The sequence below is a fragment of the Chlorocebus sabaeus genome, chromosome 14 (genome assembly GCF_047675955.1).
Source record: "Chlorocebus sabaeus isolate Y175 chromosome 14, mChlSab1.0.hap1, whole genome shotgun sequence".
NCBI classification, from domain to species: Eukaryota; Metazoa; Chordata; class Mammalia; order Primates; family Cercopithecidae; genus Chlorocebus; species Chlorocebus sabaeus.
Window position 1 is genome coordinate 48,498,120 of NC_132917.1, and position 14,579 is coordinate 48,512,698.

At 37.6% G+C, this 14,579-nt stretch overlaps 1 protein-coding gene across 1 annotated transcript in view; it reads right to left on the minus strand.

Annotated features, from left to right (window-relative positions):
• Positions 1–3,656: 3,656 nt before the first annotated feature.
• LHCGR (luteinizing hormone/choriogonadotropin receptor) overlaps positions 3,657–14,579 on the minus strand; it is a 63,190-nt gene continuing 52,267 nt past the window's right edge. Inside the window, exons 10-11 of the mRNA XM_007970686.3 lie at positions 11,055–11,135; positions 3,657–5,594 (exon numbers count right to left, since the gene is read on the minus strand). Of these exons, the coding sequence (XP_007968877.3) occupies positions 4,442–5,594; positions 11,055–11,135 (1,234 nt within the window). The 3' untranslated portion in view covers positions 3,657–4,441. The remainder of the gene's footprint in view (positions 5,595–11,054; positions 11,136–14,579) is intronic.

Here is a 14,579-nt window from a genome sequence, read left to right on the forward strand (position 1 = left end):
AGAACACCTCAGTTATGGCTGTAATGTTTGTAAATAATCACCTCTATAGCTCAGACTCCATAGAGCAGCAAGAAATCTAATTGACACACTCAGTTTCAGTCACTTAGATTGTGTAGGAAAAAGGATAACTTTTAGAGTGAATAGCATCAGTTAATTGTGGTGGGTAAAAAGGGAGGGGATTTAATGGGAGATTTTATTTTGACTCATATTAGTAGGTTAATATTATCCTAGTTTTTGTGTAAATACACTCTAAGCCAGTGGGAATGTTGTGATTTATAACTAGAAGGCTAAATTATGAGTAGAAAGCCCTAGTTAATAACTCATAGGGGAATAAAAAGATAAAAATATTGTTCATTTTGAGGAAATCATTTCTAATTATAAACACATTTATTGAAATCTTTGTGACAGAGATTCTTAATTACATGTGGACTCACTACAATTTGAGGAAACCAAAATCATGCCCTTTACAGAAAATGTTATAAATAGAGGAAAAAATACCATTGCCTTTTAAAATCATTTTGTAAATTTAGATGAATTATTCCAGATGAATTAACCCCTCTTAGCCATTTTGCAGCCTACCAGTGAAAATATCAAATGTTAATCAAAAAATACAAAACATTTGTGTCCTACTTTATTTTGGATAAAGGAAGAGTCTTGACTATAGCAGATTAAGGAAAAAGTAAAGAGAGTTTAATTTTTAAAAAACAAAAAAGGCTGGGCACGGTGGATCATGCCTGTAATCTCAACACTTTGGGAGGCCAAGGCAGGAGTATTGCTTGAAGACAGGAGTTCAAGACCAGCCTGGGCAACATGGCTAAACCCCATCTCTACAAGAAAAAAAAAAACAAAAAAAAACAAAAAAAAAACCAGACATGGTGATGCACTCCTGTAGTTCCAGGTACTTGGGAGGCTAAGGTGGGAGGATCACTTGAACCCAGGAAGTAGAGCCTGCAGTGAGCCATAATCGCACCACTGAACTCCAACCTGGCTTACAGAGTGAGACTCTGGTTGTTTTGTTTTGTTTTGTTTTAAGAAAAAAGATAAAAAAGATAAACCTGTGGTGGTTGTTTTAGGGCCTTAAAGGATGCAGGGAAGGACAGGTAAGGGATAAGGTGTTCAGACAGTAAGAATGGCATGGCTAGGGAAAAGTGATTAGAACAATTTGTTTCATGTAGAAAATCAGCACGAAATAAAGTTAGTAGATTTAAAGTAGATCAGTAGAAATAAAGTTAGGACTCTCTGAATGTTAGGCTAAGCTCTAAAATGTAAATTTATGGTCCGATGAATTGCTCAGGATTTTTTTTTTGTATGTATATAATAAGGTGAAATAGGATTTTATGACGATTAATCAGTGGTAGTGGGTATGAAAGTATGGACATGGGAAAGATGGGATAGGAATAAAAATTAGGGAGATACTCCAAGAGTAAGGGGAAAATGATCTGAGATGTGGGTGTGGCAATAAGAATACAGTTTTTTTTCAGTTTACATTTACATGGGAATTTTTGTTGTTGTTGAGACAGGGTCTCACTTTGTTGCCCAGGCTAAAGTACAGTGGCATGATCATAGCTCACTGCAACCTCGAATTCCTGGGCTTAAGTGATTCTCCTATCTCAGTCTCCTGAGTAGCTGGTACTACAGGCATATTGCCACCACACCTGACTAATTTTTTAATTTTAATTTTTGTAGAGATGGGGTCTCACTATGTTGTCCAGGCTGATTTTGAACTTTTGGCCTCAGGTGATCCTCCTGCCTTGTCTTCTCAAAGTGCTGGGATTACAGGCATGAGCCACCATGCCTGGCCCTGGAATATAAACTGGTGTAGAAGACAATTCAGAAGAATAACTGGTAGATCTTAGCAACTGAAGAATATGGGAATGAGAATGAGGAAGACAATATACTGTACCTCCATGTGTTAAAACTTATCGTGTAGAAAATAAACATCAGTTTTTGTGCAAAGGTTATGAAAGTTATTGTCAGAGTATTTGTAGAAGTAGCTTGGTCTCAAACTGCATTTGAGTGTGTAAAGTTTCTCCACAAGAATAGATTTTATTTCCCTTTTTTTCCTTTATGCTTTTTTTGCTTTCTTAGCTGTTTTGGTTCTGGGATTTATATATGAATCAGAAAGTTTGTGTTAGGTATACAGCAACACGACTAATTAGTATTCTTTTATATTGCTGAGACAAATTTTGGAACACTAGCTTACGAGAGAGGCCTGCATATGAATAAAGACAAGTAACTTGTTATGCAGCAGAAAAGTCAGAAATGTGAAAAACACAATACAGAGAAGAGATTTTATAAAATTTATAATGTTATGATCCTTTGAATCACTTTGCACAGTGGCATAAGGATTGAAAACAGATTGGATGTGTAGAGTGTCTAGTTATGTCTATACATTTATATCATAAAATCTCAAAGGAGCTAAAAACGGGAAATAGCACAGATCATTAATAGAAGAATAGAAACAATGTTCTATTCATACAATGTAATACTAATCAGCAATATTCAAGCAATAACATGGATAAGTAGCAAATACATTGGGTTGAGTCAAAGGAGCCTTATACAAAGAGTATGTACTATATGATTCTGTTTATTTGAAGTTCTAGGACAGACAGACTAATTGGTGGGAGAAAAAATAAAAAACCATCCTTCCCTCTGGGGCTGGGGGTCAGGAATTAACTGGGAAGGGGCATGAGGGAACTTTCTGAGGGTGATGATATTATATTACTATGCCTTGAGAGAATTTTGGGTCACATGGTGTATGCATTTCTCAGAACTCGTTAAATGGCATGCTTAAGATTTGTCCATTTCATTCTATGTAAATTTTATCTAGAAATGTAAATAAATATCTTGGTTAGTAGTAAGAGTGCTAAAATGTTTAGGGCTAAGTTCTGATGTCTACAAATTACTCTGAAATGTATCCAAAATAAGATGAATTGATAAATCATGGATAATTACATACATATGTAATGAAGCTAATATGGTAAAATATTGTTGAACCTAAGTGGTGCTGTATGGGTGTTCACTGTACAATTCTTTCAATTTTTCTGCACATTTGAAAACATAAAATGTTGGGGAAAATTTAAGGAACTTTGAATGCATATTAAACTCTTAGATGACTGTTTTACCAATATGGGAATCAGTAAAATACAGTGATTAAGAGGCTGGGGTCTGAATCAGAGCTTTGAGTTTAAATTCTATTAGTTGGATCTTTTATTTGTTTTGAGAACGTTGACAAATTGTAGGTTTTGCTCTCCTATAAAATGTGAATAATATCTACATCATAGAGTTTTATGAAGATTAAATGGGTTAAATTATATAACATTTATCAAGATGTTTGGTATAGAATTAGCTTTCAATGAGAGTTACTTTAAAAAAGTCAAAGGAGCATACAAAAAACACTGTAGTTAAAACCATAGTTTTGTTGTCCTATAAGAACCAATTCTAATAAGTAAAAATATCTTTTAGCAAATACTGTATGTATTTTCCTATACTCTCCAAAGGATAGAAAAGATGAAACTTAATTATTTTTAAATATTTTAACATTTTATTTCATTCAAATAAAAATATAAGCTCTAGAAAAAAATTATTTTCATTATATGTTTCATAACTTCAGAGTAATTCTAATTCAGCACATTTGTAGTGTACCATTGCCAAGATCTTGAGGTAGGAAGCAGGAAAACAAAATGAACTGAGACAGGGTTCCTACTCACGAGGAGTTTACAGTCTACAGCTTAATGTTTCACTAAGCAAATAGGCTGAAATGTGCTTTTAGATGTTTACCTTAAATTATAAATAAGTAGAATCCAGATAGGGGATAGATAAAAGTCTCTATGATAGAACAAATAGAACTTTCTGTGGTGGTGAAAATATTCTGTGTCTGTGCTGTCCAGTATGGTAACCACTAGTCACATGTAGCTATTGAGAACTTGAAACGTGGCTAGTGCAACTGAGAAACTACACTTTTCATTTTATTTAATTTTAATTTAGCCACATGTGGCCAGTGGCTACCAGATTGGAGAGTGCATCTCTAGAGTGCGTTTTTCAAACTACCTGAGGAAAAAGGCCAGTTATTTTAAATTTCTGATCTGTTATGAACTAATATTTTTATAGAATGCCATACAAATTACAAAAATGCAAAAAAGTTATGCAAAATACCTCCTCAGTTTTTTAATAGATTCATAAAATTACTGTGGCAAAATTTCTATAAAGGTTTCTAAATGCTCCCAACTTGGGTATTGATGCCCTATATCAATGACAAATAGTTTTTAGTATGGCAGTGGTCATAGACTACACTGTCTGCTAGGTAGAGGTCTCTTGCCCAACGTACCTAAGAATAAATAATTTCCTAAATCCAACCCTTTATGTTAAAATTACTGGTACAGGTAATTTTTTTTTTTACAGGTTTAAAAACAATTCGATAATGCAGTTGCTGATGTAACAGTTAACACTCTGTGTAGCACGTCTTGTCTAGGAGAGCTGTACCTTGACAGTGCAATGTGGACAGCTTCAAGGTGGACTGAGAAGGCTTATTTGATCCAGTGAAGCCATTTTTGCAGTTGGAGGTATAAGCTGAAAAATCCTTCCTTCGATAAAGTTCAGCCCGATGTTTACAGCATCCAAATTTGCTCAGCAACAGAAAGAAATCTCTTTGGAATGTCTTAGTGAATATTGCATACAGAAATGGATTGGCACAAGAATTGATGGGATAAAAAAGAACCAGTAAAACTTTAGAGTTGGTTACTGTGATAAGAGGCACTTTGAAGGCAGCTGAGATGGCAAAAAAAGAGATAGGTGCCATGCAGGTGAAATCGGTGAAGATGAGGATTGCCATTTTCTTAGCAATCTTTGTATCTTTGTTGGTAGCCATTAATTCTGGGTTTTGAACTGCAAAATAAATTTTAATGTAGCAAGCACAAATTATGATGAAGGCCACCACATTGAGAATCAGGATGGTTAATATATAGACTTGTGAGAGAGTGGTTTCCACATCCATGGGGAAACATATACTGACCTTCATGTAATTGCTGACACCCACAAGGGGCAACATAGCTATTAGAGAAGAAAAGAGCCATCCTCCAAGCATAATCAGAATGGCATGTCTTAATCGCAGCTTTTGGTCCAGGTGAATAGCATAAGTGATGGTGTGCCATCTTTCTAGAGTGATGACGGTGAGGGTGTAGACAGAAAGTTCACTTGCGAATACAGTGAAAAAGCCAGCAGTGCTGCACCCACTCCCTGTCTGCCAGTCTATGGCATGGTTATAGTACTGGCCCTTGGTTTGGGAATCAACTGAGGCTATGAGCAGCAGATACAGTCCCATGCAAAAGTCTGCAAAGGAGAGATTGCACATGAGAAAACGAGGCACTGTAAGTTTGTAACGACTTGTCAGGAGAACACAAAGAACAGTCATGTTTCCCATGATGGCTAGAATATTAATCAGCCAAATCAGCACCCTAAGGAAGTCATAGCCCATAATATCTTCACAGGGATTAAAAGCGTCTGGTTCAGGAGCACATCGGGGTGTCTTGGGTAAGCAGAAACCATATTCATAGTCCCAGCCACTCAGTTCACTCTCAGCAAGCATGGCAGAATAACTGTAAGAAGAATTATTGGCCTGATGTAAGAGATTTTCTCTGAGTATTAAAAAAATTCAAGAATTATGTTTCTTTAAAGCCAAAGAAACAAAAGCAAACAAATCCATAATACCCTCAGCCTTACGTTTGTTAAATTATTTGAGAACTCTGATTTGATGTAGGAGTTCCTTAAGAAGGGAATGAAAAGCCATTAGACTATATATACACATATCTACACACATGTATGTATATTTACACATATATACATACATATATACACATATGTGTGTATATATACATACATATACATATGTGTGCATATATACATACATATATACCCATATGTGTGTATATATGTATATACACACGTGTATATGCATGTATATATACATATATATGCATATATATGTATATACATATATGTATGTATATACACATGCATATACACGTGTGTATATATGTAAATATGTTGTGTATATATATATATAAAACATTGATGCAAAAAGTTAATGAAGCTGTTTACAAAGGATGATTTTCTTTTGAAAACAAGTTTAGACAATGTATGCTTGGTAAATCTAAAATAATCCTTTCTTGTCATTTTCTTAGCTATTTATCTCTCATTGAGTTGCCAACCAAACTGTTACCAAGCTGTTTGTATGTAGTAGAACACAAACGGAAGGCTCATGTTATTGAAAGTCATTTGCTACTGGTGGACTTGTTTGCATTTAAGTCCCTGGCTAATCAAATAGTCCAATCGAGAAATAGAAACCAAGGATAGATTATTAGAAATTTAGGAGCAGAGGAAGAATATAGTTGTGAACAAGAGGAAGAGATGGTAAAAACATTGCTCTTTAGGGGCATGAGTCAAAGACAGAGGGAGGCTTAAGAGGTACCTTGTCCCTAGTGAAATAACAGTCCTTCCTTTGCCACTCCTTTCCAACCCCACTGATACTTCCTGAGTTTAGGGTTTTTTCCGCTCTCTCTCTCTCTCTTTTTTTTTTTTTCTTTTTGAAACGGAGTCTGGGTCTGTCACCAGGCTGGAGTGCAGTGGCACAATCTCGGCTCACTGCAACCTCTGCCTCCCAGGTTCAAACGATTCCCCTGCCTCAGCCTCCCGAGTAGCTGGGACTACACGCACACACCACCACCCCCAGCTAATTTTTTGCATTTTTAGTAGAAACAGGGTTTCCCCATGTTGGCCAGGATGGCCTCCATCTCCTGACCTTGTGATCCACCTGCCTCGGCATTACAGGCATGAGCCACTGTGCCCGGCCTGGGTTTTTGTCCTCTCTTATGGAGCAATTAGTTTTCTTCCTGATATCCTTTCTCCAATTTTAGCCCTCTCCCTAGTCCATTCTGTATGTTCCTTCTAGAACGGCCTTTCCCAAATACAAAGTTACTAATTTCACTTACTGAACTCAAACCTGCCCCAGGCTCTCATTGGCTATGAGATAAAATCCAAACTCATTGTGATGACTTCCAAGGCCCTCCTTGGTCTGGGTTCTGCCTATCTCTCCAACCTCATCTCTAAGAAGCAGTAGTGCTGCAGAATTCAGAGAATGGGCTCTGGAGCGAGACTTCCAGGACCCAGTTCTAGCACGGCTCTTACAGGCTGTGTAATCCCAGGAGAGTTAATTAATATCTGTGTGCCTCAAGTTCTTTATTTGCCAAGTAGGGATACTAATCATACCTTCTATGTTACAGTCGTGTTAAGAATTGAATGCATTCATACATGTAGAATGTTTAGAATAATTCTTGAAGCAATCAGTATTAGGGATTCTTAAAATTAGCTCTTGCAGATCCCTTGGGCAACCTTCTCTTTGGTCACATAAAATGACTTGTAGCTCTCTGAATAAGTTCTACTGTTTCACTCCTCTGTCTTTGTACATACTTCTGCCTAGAATTTTCTTCCTTTCCTCATCTCTCTGGTGAATTCCTCCTCATCTGTAAAGATAAGCTCTTCTATGAAGGCTTTCTTGATTATACTCCCCAAGTATTATTTATCCTGCCAGAGCTGAACTTAGTACAATTGCAATTATCAAAACATATTGCAATTAAGTGATGATGCATGTCTATCTTCTTTAATTGTCTATTCACTTCTTGAAAACAGAGGACTAGGTTTTACTCATTTCTGAAATCCCAGTGTCTAGCACAGTTTTGGCTCAGAGTGTTCATTCAGTAAATGTTTGTAGAGTGAATAATTCTAAACCAGGATGATTCTAGCTCTGAAAGGAATTGAGAGGATACAGGGACAGTGAGCACATAGCATGATGCATGTAGGCTCAACAAACATTTTTGTTTTTACCCATCTTCTGCTAATACAATCTTAGGAACTGGAGAAATGGGCATATTTTTTCTGTCAAGGCCATTACATATATGTATTTATAATACATTTTTGTATAATACATGAGGAACCTTATGGTTCTAACACACTAAAAGGATATTTTTCTCTACTTTTGAAAGCTAACTTCTCATGTTTTGTATTTTAAGTGCATACCTAATTCAGTGAGTGGAGGAAATAATAAATTGGAAGAATACAATACTGAAGGGAAAGAACACAGATTTTAAAAAAGAAAAAAATCTGTGACCTGGGACTCTGAAAATATGTTTGAGTATTGTGGAGCCCAATTTGGAACTAGAGAAGGGCTGCTGCTATGTACAGAAGACCGCATAGGAACCTCCCGTGTTTTATTATTAAATATTGTTATAACCAGCACATTTGTTTGTCCTCGTCTCATAGACATAAATATAATTACCATTTTTTAATCTTTAAAGGGAGAAGATGGTTATAAAGAACTATTAAAGAAAATAGATCATTAATTTCTTAGCATTAGAAAGGTTTGAAGGCCAGGCGCGGTGGCTCATGCCTGTAATCCCAGCACTTTGGGAGGCCCAGGCAGGCAGATCACCTGAGGTCAGGAGTTTGGACCAGTCTGGCCAACATGGCAAAACCCTGTCTCTACTAAAAATACAAAAATTAGCTGGGCATGGTGGCATGCACCTGTAATCCCACCTGCTTAGGAGATTGAGGTAGGAGAATCGCTTGAACCTAGGAAGCAGAGGTTGCAGTGAGCTGAGATTGTGCCACTGCACTTGAGCCTGGGTGACAGACCGAAATTCTGTCTCAAAAATAAGGTTTTTAAAGACCATCTCATTGAATCCTTTCATTTTATTGGTAAGGAAACCAAGATTAAAGGAGGTAAGTGATTTGTCCAAGGTCTCTCGGGGATAGTGACAGTAGCAGCATGAGGTCTTCATAACCACAGCTCAGAGACCTTTCCCCTAACTTCACTCTCATTGTTTTTCAAAGTGTGGTCCTTGAATCAGCTCCATCAGAATCACCAGGGTGTTTGTTAAAATGCAGACTCCTGGCTTTCCAAACCCCGAATAAAAAATCTCTAGAGGCAGAGCCCAGGAATTTGCATTTTAAGTAAGCTCTCTGGATGATTCATAGAAAATAATAGCCTTTGTTAAATTAGGTGAAAACGTTCCAACTGTTCCTGATTTCCTTTACTCCTTTCCCCTTTTCAAAACTACTTCAGTTCTTAGAAGCACTATTGTAAAACTTCTAAAAATTCTGCCATGATTTCTGATTAAATTTATATCAATAAGAGGTCAAACATGTTTTCTCACTTCCTCTTGCTGTCTGGTCCTTTGTCCTTTCTTTTTTTTTGCCCTACTGGGCATATGTCTAGCAATTTTTCTCCCTGGTGATTTGTCTTCAGACTAAATGCCCACCTGCCGTTACTTACGTTTGTGTCCTGGGATGGCTCCTGAGGGCAGCATCATGCTTATTGACAAAGCCCAGCACGGAGCTGTCTTTAGTATTGGGGGATATACAGGGAGTATGAATGGACTCACATGGGCTTCATAATATTGAATCAGAGGAAGGAGAGCTGTAGTAAGGCTGCTCCAGTCACAAGAAAGAAAGGAGAAAAGATGGGAATTTTAGGAGGACAATGGGGCCAGCCAGAGAGGTAAGGATGCATTATCTTGGGGAGAATAGGTAAGGCTTAGTGGCTGGCTGCAGAATTTCTAAACTCTAGGCACTGAGGAATGGCTATCTGGTGGGAGGTAGGAGGTAGGAGATTTAGCATAAAATGCTTTCACAAGGAGAATGCTCTTTGTACTTAGATTTTATGTTAGTTTCGGTTAGTTTTGAAGATGCTAGAGATCAGGGACTTGTCTTAAAGCAGTGATAGCATAGCAAACTTAAGGTTGTTTATGCTCATTTGGGAAGGTTTACAGTGAGGACTAGTGAGGATTATATGGAGGATGGTTTAAAGTCTTCCTTCCCCTCAAACCACTCCTTGGTGCTATTATTAACTATACCCATAAATGTTTTCTTGTTGATAAGAATAAAGTCATGTGGTTGCAAAAGAGTTGCGTAGGTTACTGATAGAATACTGAGTAAGATGGTGGGAAGGGAGAAGAAAAGGCCACTGGAGGATATGGGTGCCAGACCTACTGTGAGAAAAGGAAAAGAAGGAGACAGTAATACTTATTTGCCCTTGGTGTTGTCACATTGCTTAGCAACTTCCTTCATTCTCATGGTTCTGAAAGCCAAATGGTATTTCTGCTGTTCCTTACAGATGAGGAGAAAGGTCTCAAAAAGGATAAACTTTGCCAGTGATACTCAGTGTTACAGGAAGGTTACTTCCAAGGATTCATATCCTTGGAATGGAACCCCAAAGTCCAGGGTAATTCTACCACATCACCCTGAAGCATTTGTCTAACTTGGAGACTGATAGGAAAAGAAAAGAAGAGAAAATTTCAGAAAGAGATTGGCAAAGTATCTCAGAGGGACCTCTAGTTTTGTAGTCTGGAGGGACTCATGGGGGCATAATAAAATCTAAATCTTAGTAAATGTGCCATAGGGACACTGGGATTCTCTTCTGAGGCATGCTGTTTTACAGTTGAAGATAAGTGAAATGCCAAGGCAGCCAGCATTTATAGCAGAAAAGTGTTAAAAGTTAGTCAGTAAAACAGCAATGTAGCTTCCATCCAGTGTATGTTAGCGATACCATGAAGACTAATTTTAAGCCCAGGAGCATAGTTGTTGAGGTAGCCTAAGTCTCCTTTAAGGGAAGTGGCTACTTTTAAGCTACGTTTGCAATTAGTTAATCTTTGTGGAATGTTGACCATGTGACTAGGGGAAATTCTTACAAATAAAGCTATCAGTTATATCAGCCTTTGGTGACATCAAAATACCTGCAAAGTTTTAATTTTTGAGGAGGCTTTAATATAATTTTAGAATAAATATTAAGGAACATTTTAAAATAGTTTTTTAAACAGTTGAAAGAGATGCTTGATCAACTTGATGTCAACTGCAAAGAAAAAATTCCCATTTTAAAACTATTTAAAGATGCTTTGCAACCGCTCCCCAACCAAGACTGTATCAAAAGAAAAAATTGATGCTGATAATAAGGTACACACAGAACAAGATATGACTTCTGAGTTTCCTTGCATGCAAATACTTACAATGTTTTATTATTCAGTTTCCTTACTGTGCTTTCACATTGTTTGGAAAAGTTTTCAGAAATGGAAAGTGAAAAATTCTGTCTGAAAGAGAAGAGGTTAAAAAAAGCATTTGAGCTTTTGGTCTTCAAACTAAACCTGATTGTGCATCTATTTATGCTTTGTTCATGCAAATTCTTTACCTATTACACCAGCATCTTGTTCTGCACCATTGTCCTAACTGAAATGCTTCCTGAGGAGAGAGTAAAGGCTTCTGAATTGTCATTAGAGTGCTTCCAGCTTAGATAAAATGCTTCTGAATACTAAACATTTTGTGTGGGCACTAGAGATGAAAAAACTTAAATTTGTCATATTGAATCAAGGATTTTTCAATGATTATAAAAGCTACTTTTGTGGTATATTAAGGTTTGCTCCTTACCACTCTCTTTTCCACATTGGCCTTAACAAATAATCATTCTGTGTTCATGGTTTTGAATTATAACTGGGCACCTATTTTTTGTAAGGATTTGAAGATGCCGGACCTGACATCATGATGTGAATTTCAGGTTATTTTTTCTTATGTGCAGAAACATATGTGGGTGCTCCGTACTCCTCCATCTTTCCCTCTAAGAAGTTTAGCCTATGGAAATTGGAGAAATACCAATAAAATAAAATGAGGCCTGTTCTTACCTGAGGGAGCACTTACCTAGGGATGAAATTTAAGGGAGATACAAATGAGTAAAGAAATAGGATATAAGCATTCCCTTTTCTTCCACAGCCTTGCCAGCATCTGTTGTTTTTCTCATTGTGGTTTTGATTTGCATTTCTCTGATGATTAGTGATGATGAGCATTTTTTCTTTAGAAGACATACAAGCAGCCAACAAACATATGAAAAAATGCTGTTCTATTCATGCCCTTTGCCCACTTTTTAATGGGGTTATTTATTTTTGTGCTTGTTGATTTGTTTAAGTTTGTTATAGATTCTGGATATTAGACCTTTGTCAAATGCATAGTTTGTGAGTATTGTTTCCCATCCTGTAGGTTGTCTGTTTACTCTGTTGATAGTTTCTTTTGCTGTGCAGAAGCTCTGTAGTTTAATTAGGTCCCACTCGTCAATTTTTGTTTTCGTTGCAATTGCTTTTGAGGACTTAGCTAAAAATTCTTTGCCAAGGCTGATGTCAAGAAGGGTATTTCCTAGGTTTTCTTCTAGGATTTTTACAGTTTGAGAAAAGGGAACGCTCATACACTGTTGATGAGAGTGTAAATTAATTCTTCCACTGTAGAAATCAGTTTGGAGGTTTCTAAAAGAACTTAAAACAGAGCTACTATTCAACTCAGCAATCTCATTACTCAGTGTATACCCAATGAAATAGATCATTATACCAAAAAGACACATGCACTTGTATGGTCATTGCTTTGCTATTCACAATAACAAAGGCATGGAATCAACCTGGGTGCCTGGACTGGATAAAGAAAATGTGGTACAGGCCGGGCGCGGTGGCTCACGCCTATAATCCCAGCACTTTGGGAGGCCGAGGCGGGCGGATCACGAGGTCAGGAGATCGAGACCATCCTGACGAACACGGTGAAACCCCGTCTCTACTAAAAATACAAAAAAATTAGCCGGGCGTGGTGGTGGGCACCTGTAGTTCCAGCTTCTAGGGAGGCTGAGGCAGGATAATGGCGTGAACCCAGGAGGCGGCGGAGCTTGCAGTGAGCGGAGATCGCACCACTGCACTCTAGCCTGGGCGACAGAGCGAGACTCCGTCTCAAAAAAAAAAAAAAAAAAAAAAAAGAAAATGTGGTTAATATATACAATATAATTCTATGCAGCCATAAAAAATAATGTCTTTTGCAGCAACATGGATGGAGCTGGAAGCCATAATCTTAAGTGAATTAATTCAGGATTAGAAAACAAAATACTGCATGTTCTCACTTATAAGAGGGAGCTAAACACTGGGGACATATGAACAGAAACATGGGAACAACAGGTGTTGCAGAATACTAGAGGGGGCAGGGAAGGAGGGAGGCATGGGTTGAAAACTACCTATCGAGTATTATGCTCACTTCCTGGATGCAATATACTCATGTAACAAACTCATGTAACAAACTGGTACATGTACCCCCTGTAACTAAAATAAAAGTTGAATCAAAAAATAATGGTTGTCCACAGAGGAGATCTACAGAAAAAAAACAGTGGTTTCTTCATAATTACAAATGCCCTTGATTGTCTCTTATTTCTTCTCTCCTCATATTCACTGCCCTGATGGCATCCTCATGACAGTCAATCTTCGTTTTTATAGAGAATGAAATTTGCATCTTCTCTGATGGGACAATGCATTGTTTCTACACAGTTCATGCATATTCTATGCAAGAAGTATCATGCTGTTGACACATTATTACAAGGTTTATCAACTGCATTCATTAAGAATTTGGGCATGATGGAAAAGGACAGGCTCAGAAGGGGCTCATTCCACAAGGCTACTTGGTGAAGTCAGATCAAGGTTCCCTGAGGGCAGTGAGGTACAAGGCCACAACCAGAAAAGATATATGACATTTGCCTATTTTCCTTTTCATAAGTTTCAAATAGACTTATATTGTAATAGCAATTTGTAAAACATCAGCAAATTAAATTGTAACACAGAAAGCAGGTAAAACCTGAATGTACAGCTCAATGATTTCTCACAGAATGATCAGCTATGTACCCATTAGTCAGGTCAATAAATGAAAATAACCAACACCCCCTACCCTTGCCAAGAAAAAAAGAAAAATGGGAAAAGAGAGCAGGCTGTGAGGGCCTCAACCTTTACTGATGAGGAAGGAGAAATGAGGCAATTCAAATTGGACGTTTCTATGTATTATTCTTCTCCAATATTCCTTGCAGGAATATTTTGTCTCTTTCACCTACTGGAATAAAAATCCCTGAACTAAAATTTTCACATGCTAGTAATTTCAGGAAGGGATGTGATTTCTTTGCCACAAAATGTGGGTATCCAGAATCAACTTTATCATAAACCAATATCTCTATCCTTTTCCTAACTGGTGTCTCACCAGTTTTGCTCACCTCCAAACCATCCTCCTTGCTGCAAAGTGGTATTTTATAAAAGCAAATTTGAGTAATCTTGCTTAAAAGTCTTCATGGCTCCCCATCCTCTAAACAGCTGGGCCTGGCCCTCAGATCATCATGGCCCACATCTCCTTGGCTTCCTCTTCGGTTTCATCTTCCTTCATGTGTCCATGTTTCACTTTTTCTGAGAGAGTTTCATCTACTGTCTCTTGACTTTGTGTCTTCATATGAGCCATTCTATCTTCTTTGCCTGCTTTTTCTCACTCTGTCTAGACAACTCCTGCCTGTTCTTCAAGACTCAGCCTAAATCACTTCCCTCAGGAAACCTTCCATAATCCCTGCTACCATTAACAAACTCTTCCTCAGTGCTCTCAGAACACTCTGTTCTGTTCTCAGATCTGTCATAACATTTGCTGTGTTGGACTTAAATATTGGCTCTCTTGTGTGTTGCCCCCATACAGCTGTCTGTGACTTATCTTTG